Source organism: Eucalyptus grandis, chromosome 2, assembly GCF_016545825.1.
Source record: "Eucalyptus grandis isolate ANBG69807.140 chromosome 2, ASM1654582v1, whole genome shotgun sequence".
Lineage (NCBI taxonomy): Eukaryota > Viridiplantae > Streptophyta > Magnoliopsida > Myrtales > Myrtaceae > Eucalyptus > Eucalyptus grandis.
Genome location: NC_052613.1, coordinates 32,897,173 through 32,904,390, shown reverse-complemented (window position 1 = coordinate 32,904,390; position 7,218 = coordinate 32,897,173). Strand labels below are relative to the sequence as shown.

At 43.3% G+C, this 7,218-nt stretch overlaps 1 protein-coding gene across 1 annotated transcript; it reads right to left on the bottom strand.

Annotated features, from left to right (window-relative positions):
- Nucleotides 1-4,166: 4,166 nt before the first annotated feature.
- Nucleotides 4,167-6,840, bottom strand: LOC104452991 (GDP-mannose transporter GONST3). The gene is made up of 2 exons (XM_010067488.3): nt 6,437-6,840; nt 4,167-5,671 (listed from the first exon to the last, which is right to left on the bottom strand). Exon 2 carries the CDS (start codon nt 5,668-5,670, stop codon nt 4,582-4,584), a length of 1,089 nt encoding a protein of 362 aa, XP_010065790.2. The 5' UTR covers nt 5,671; nt 6,437-6,840; the 3' UTR covers nt 4,167-4,581.
- Between the last annotated feature and the right edge of the window lie 378 nt (nt 6,841-7,218).

The window sequence follows — 7,218 nt, the reverse complement described above, 5'->3', positions numbered from 1 at the left end:
ACAACTAGGATGACGTGGAACAAGAGAGAAATATTATTGCAAATGTATTTGCAATTACTACAATCGAATTGAGTCTATTTGAAATTAAATTAAATGAGATTTAATTTAATTTGTATCATAGTCACGAGCCTACTTGCATATGATGCACACGCATGCCCAAAGTGGATATATGTTAACATACCAAACAAGTTGGCTTTAGTGCAAGTGGGAGATTGTTAGATATATGCCCTAAAGCTGCTATGTGATATGTATATACTAGGGATTCCATTTGTACATATAAGGATTATGTTATTATTGTTATTTTTTTAAGGAAATTGATTAATTATTAATTAATTAATTGATTAATTAATGTGGAAATGGTTAGCAAATTTTTGCTGACCACTTCGCACGAATTCGTGCATGATGGTCAGCGGTTGCTGACCATCGTGCACGCATTTTGTTCGTGCATGGATGGTCAGCAACCGCTGACCATCGTGCACGAAATCCGTGCATAAACGGATCAGCGGTTGCTGACCGTTCCATTCATGCACGATCGATCGTGCATGAGAATGAGGATCCGCAACGGTTGCTGATCCCACGATCGGCAACCATTGCTGATTCATGTATAAATATTAAAAAGAAAGGTTGCAACTAAGAGAGATTTTCTGTGGGTGTGCGTCTTGTTTTTGGCGACACTTCAAGGGGTTGAAATACAGAGAAAGGTGAGTGTGCGCTATTTGGTTTTTAGAGAAAATGGGTTGTTAAAATCAAGAGAAACGTGTGTGTTCTTGTATTCTTCGAGAGACGAGAAAGTATAGTGTTTTCTCATTCGGGCCGTGACTATAATACATCGAGGATACGGTGGATCATTTCCACGTGATTGCTAGCACAATCGAAGTGGAGAATATCCGAAGGTTCTCTCTTCCGTTCGACGTTCGTTGTTGGTGTGTCCGAACTAGAGGTCCGACGCTTGTGGGACTCGAATTGTAGAACATCCGAACCGACTCGTTTCAAAGCGCGCTTCGAGAGGTGATTCGTTTAACTCCCTTTTTATGTTTAGATTTTTTATTAAAACGCACGAACAACGCCTTAGGAGAATCATGTGTAAAATATATATTTGTTTCCGCTGCGTACTTTATGTTAATATTTCTTATACATGATTCAGAAACCCCAACAGAAATAACCCTCCATTTTGTTGAATCAAAACAAAAGCAGGGCTGCTAACCAGATATTGGTGGTCCAAACAATAAACGAGCAAGCTGACAGCAGCTATGCTTGGAGGAAAATGCTCAAACTGAGGGGCACTCTCAAGGGATCATAATGGATAGAAATCCTCCGAGGAGTTGTCTGGGATTCAACTCTTCAAAGAGACGCTAGATCGAATGATGTTATTGCTGGAGATGATTGGTGGCCTGCATCAAGATCTGAGGCCACTAGTTTTTTGGTTTTATGGGTCCCGATCCTGCTTATGCAGACAGAGTGATCTTCTTGAGGCTCGAATCTGACTATGGATTGGTCTAGTGATTAAAGAACGGATTGGATGTGAATCAGGCGTACATACGAAATTGATTATCAAAGTCAACGGAGTGCAAACAGATTCACATTTGTATTGAGTATTTCGGATTTGGACTTAGCGCTTATCTAATATGCACAGCTAAGAAGGTATTTCACGAACTTAGCACCTCACGTTCGAAAAGTGACCTTGATTGATAGAAAAAAGGAGGGGAAGTGTTACATTTTGTGCATAGTGATTAATGATTGCTTCATTGGAATTGGAGTGGAAAGCGAAAAAAGTTGACCGGGTCCAAAGAGCAAAAGTTGAAAAGAGACAGCTACCAAATGCATGAATACGTGACATGGAGGCGGAGGAACCTAAAGAGACATGCCTTTGTATAGTCAAATGAGCTCGGTTTGTGAATTAGAGGAGGACAATCGAAAACATGAAAATGAAGATGCAAATCACGGCTGCCGTTCAAATATTGGCATTCATTGTGGGATTTTCCCTCATTTTCGACGTCGCAAAAGGCGATCCGGACTCGACTGTGGCGACCCAACTCTGCAACACCTGTTATTACCCAGCGTGCGACAGCTTTGGGGCCAACATAATCCAGGTTTTCTAAGAGCTAGAGCAAAATACGCCCAGTCAAGGTTATAATTACTATCATGCATCTCCGGATGCCGACGGCACCAAGTGCTATGGCCACGCCACTTGCAATTATGAGCTTTCGGAGCAGGATTGCTGCGTGAGTTTATCACACGCTGACAACCTCGTAATGAACGAGTGTTTTCCAAGTATCGGCGCTCAGTTTGAGTTGAAGGATTGCAGAGTGAGGTACGAGCAATACCCATTTTTCAGGTTAGCTTAGTATATTATGAACTTAGGACTCACGTGCCAAAAGTGACCTTCCTTGTCATTAAGAAGAAGAGGAACTGTGTTATTTTTTGTGGGTTGATGAATGGTTGCTTCCCTGGAATTTGAGTGGAAAGCAAACAAAGTTGATCAAGTCCAAAGAGTAAAGGCTGAAAAGAAATAGCCACCCAACGCTTGAGTACTTTCATGACATACCGGCGGAAAAACCAGAAGAGACATGCCTTTATATGGTCAAATAAGCCCTGGTCTCTGAATCAGAGGAGGAGGACAATCAAAGACAAGAAAATGAGGATGAGAGAACCAATCGCGGGTGCTGCTCAAATACTTGCATTCATGGTCGGATTTTTTTCTCATTTTCGACGTTGCAAAAGGCGACCCCAACATGATTATCGTGAACCAGATCTGCAACGGCTTTAAGTTCCTGGCATGCGACAACCTTGGGGGCGACATAATTGGGGTTCTCCATGATCTAAAGATAAATATGTCTGATCGAGGTTATAACTACTATACTTCATCTCCGGATGTTGATGGCACGAAGTGCTATGCCCATGCAACTTGCAACAATAATCTTATGCAGGGGGAATGCCTCATGTGTCTATCGTATGTTAACAATTTCATACTCCACGGCTGTTTTCTGAGCATCGGCGTTCAATTTGAGCTGGCGGATTGTAGAGTTAGGTACGAGCAATACCCGTTCACTGAATAATTGATAAGTTCTTTGCACGTGAATTTGAAGTTTGTGTGCAAATTGTTAGAATAATTAAAAGCAGTGGAGTTTGTTCAATAACAAGACTGCTTCTCGGATGTTGAAAGTCATAAAACATTGTAGAATGCGTTTGCTATTTCATGGCTGTTGCGGTGTAATGTAAAACTAACTTCCCTCCAATTAGGTCGCATCAACTACATTTGATTTTGTTTTTGTTTGATTATCGGAATGTCTATCTCTCATGACCCGCTTTCGGACACGTGGCTGAAGGGAGTTTCCCTCAATCCTGATTGGAGGATATTGTTGCCCTTACAAGATTGTACCACCACTACAGCGGCATTAAAAATAAAATTGCGGCGCCATTCGTACCATTCTGTGTGAAAATCTTACTGGTGATACAATCTAGTTTAGCATATGAATAGAATGTTGTCATGGTCTTGAAAGAGCAGAGTCGAGCAGAGAAGCTTTTCCTAGCCTCTACAGTGGCACCTATCAAGATAAAACTTACCATGACAACGTGCAAATATTTAAATCAAAATTCAAAATCATGCAATTTCTTGCATCAGGATTGCTTGAGCTTATTACATTAGTGACGACTGCATCTGAGAATTACCAACAAACGAAGTGAACAATGGTCGCAGACTCGCAATTGAGTACAACACCTGCCTAGATTTGTCACCAGATGTGACAGAGGCCTGGTACAGCCCACGGATGAGGTTGCTACCTACCATTACAATCCGTTGAAATATCCTGTAGACATGAAAATGAGAAAACATACATATGGAACAATTCTCCTTTCATGGAAACGTTCAATTCTATGCTCATCATTCATCATTGTCGCAGTTTACTTCGCCAGTGATTGCATCTCAAGTCACTGTCACTGTTCTGCTTCTTTCTCTTTGGCTTCTATTTCTCTTACAAGCTTAGGCATGCTTGTTGATTGCTGATGCGCGTACACACCAAGCACACAAAACCAAAAGCCACACTGTTCCTAGCAAATGCTCGTCCAGATATGAGATAACAAGATTAATCCACACTAAGCCAACCCGAGGGGGAACCAAAACTGGGCTGTGGCTGTGGTGTCATCAAAGCTTCATGGCAGCAAAAATATCAGTAAAGGAACTCTGACCAAGATCAATTCAATCCAATTTCAAAAGCATGTAATATCCTGCAACAATTGAAATGGCTACTTAAGCTATCACTGTGCCATATCTGATTCCTACATGTAAAATGGAAGAGTACACAAAGAACAATCTATAATTCTTCGTATTCACTAGATCACTGGAATGAATGGGAAAAGAATGGTAGCAAAAGGAATGCATCATCTATCTAGACTTCTTGTCAGATATGATGGAGACTCAGTACGCCCAGATGAGGATGCCAATAAACGGCGTAGGTACTCACAAAAAGTGCAAAGCAATTTATGCTGCTCAGAACAATCTAACTGTGGAGTGTGGACAATCCACCATAATATTTTGAGACACAGAAATGTGAAAACTGAAATGATTTTCTTTCACCAAAATGCTCATTTCTCCTCATCATCACCGGAGGTTTGCTTGCTAGATTGCATCTCAATTAGCTGCTGCTGTTCCTCCTCAGTCTCTTTGGCTTCTACTTGTTTCTCAGGCTTAGGTTTGCTTGTAGATTGCTGATACATGATCCCTCCAATCATGCAAATCAAAAGCCCCACTGTTCCTAGCAGTTTGGAATGCTTGTCCCAGATAACAAGATTAATCACAACTGTCAATAGCTTGTTTACAATGCCAAGCACTGTAAATCCAGTGGCAGAAATTGCCCTCCTACAGGAGAACCCAAAGAACGAAATCGCTAGACCAAATATGCACGATAATCCCACAGGCAAAACCACCTGAAAGGAGTGCCAATCTGACTCGTCGGAGATTTCATGCTTGATTTTCTTCAATTCACCCATTATAAAAAGCTCCAGAGGAAACAGTAGAAGAGCCTCAAGATTATTATACAACACAAGACCCCAAGTATTTAGTCCGATGGTCATGACCACGTGCTTGATGTACACAAAATCTATCGACATACTCACGAGGTAAGCTAGAGCCCAGCTGTATGCCATGAATGTGAACTGATAATCTGTAAGCACATAAAGAACACTTCCACCAAATATCGTGGCCAGTGAGAGCCACGTTTTCACCGAAGGCCATGGTTGATGCAAGAAAAGAGTCTCTCCTATGGCAACAAAAATGGGAACCGCGGAACGGAAGACGATGAACGTATCAACATTGGCATGGAGGAGGAGCTCGCTGTTGGTGAAGAGAGACAGGTAGAAAATTATAGCTGCGGGCAGAAACCGCCACATGGTCACCAGATCAAGTGGATCGTGCTCGATGAGCTTCAACCGACCACAGACGAATACACCAGCAGCACTCGTCAAGTACTGCAAAGCAGTCAGAGCACCGGGGTAAGGGAACTTCATAATGGCCCATTTATTGATGATCGAGAGCAACGACGCTGAGATGCAGTATCCAGCAGCTACACCATAAATTGAGGCTTGGTGAAGCAAAGCACTGTACCAAGAAGAGGCTCCAGTATCAACTTGAGCCACCTCAGCCTTCGGATTCTCCGCATCTTTCTCAGTAGACATCCTGGTGGAAAAGGAAAACATCAAAAACCCATTCCCCTCCCTAGAGTAAACGTGCTCTCCAATTTAAAGCCAGATATCAAACATATAAAACCAGCTCGGTCATGTATATTATAACTGATCATGGGAGGGTCTGGAAAGCAACGCAAAAGACACAACAACCCAGCACCATTCTCTCACAACTCCTCAAAATGGGTGGGTATGAAAAGCAAGGCAAAAGACACAGAAACCCAGCGCCATTCTCTCACAACTCCTCAAAATCTCCCCAGCAAAGCTGTAGAAATGCCTCTATAGCAATAAAAACCAGGCTCATCACCTTATGGAAGAGCAAAATCAGGCATCCCCGCTAACCATTCCACGTCGATACAATAAAAGAAACAATCAGAAGATCAAGGACTCCAGCAATGCAGCTAAAAGAAGCACTCTTTCTTTCAAAAGCAAGGCATTTGGAAATTGCCATTAGCACTTCATGCTCGAGCAAGTCGAATTTAGAAGGAAAAGTGAAGGTTGCACCCTGCCCAATATGGCTTTTCACAGATTGGGCACTCCAAGACAAGCATTATGCCCATGAAGGGGTTTTTTGGCGGTTCAATTAGCAAGAGGTGCGGGATTTCATCGAACATCAGACTTCAATCAAAGCAGCAAAGCAGCACCAACCCACACCACAATCAACGCTCCCCATTCACGGAAGACTGACCGAACAACCCGATACGCACCGGCAACAACAACAGCACATTGCCCAAAACAGAATGAACGGAAGAAAACTTACTCCCTCTCCGCGCCTCTCCGGCTCGGAATCCAGAACAAGAGCTGAGCTGCTAATCGGATTTTATCGCGCTCCGGTCTCACGAGATCTCCCGGCCGCCGACTCCCGCGGCATGGTTCTCCGATCTTCGCCCGGAATTCCTCCGGCGGGGAGCTCCGAATCTCGACGGGATCGAACCAGGCGATCGATGCCGGGGCCCGATTCGGGCTCCGGAGGACGCGAGGGGAGAGCGAGTGGTCCGCGGGGAAATGGCGAGGGATCCGAGCTCCGGCGATTTGCGTCGGGATTTTCCCTCCCTCGTTCGTCGGCGATTCGAGCTCGCAGTTTGGAAATCAGAGAGAGATCGAGCGAGGGGGAGAGAGAGAGAGAGAGAGATGGAGGGAGAGCTGGAGAGTGGAGACGGGGACGGCGACGTTTCCGTGGGGGAAGGGCGAATGTATCTTGAAATTGGATTTTTTCTTTTTTCCTTTTTTAATTTTGCCACGAAATAATATTGGGAATTAGCACGTGCAAGGGAGATTGCAACTACTCTGGTCTCCTTTTTTTTTTTTTTTTTTTTGCCTAATGAATCTATTAGTAAGAGTTGGACCTAAACAAGTCATTAAAAAGATAAAGAAAACAAGTGGAAGAAAAATTAAACTCTCATATTCCTTTTCTATCGAAAAAATAAAACATCACGTCGCGGTAGTGAAAACAAACATCACGTCAGGTAAGCAAGTAAAGCAGTTTCCCGTGCCTAGGATGAGTGGGAGTGGGTAAAAGGCCCCCTTACTCTTGGGTGGACT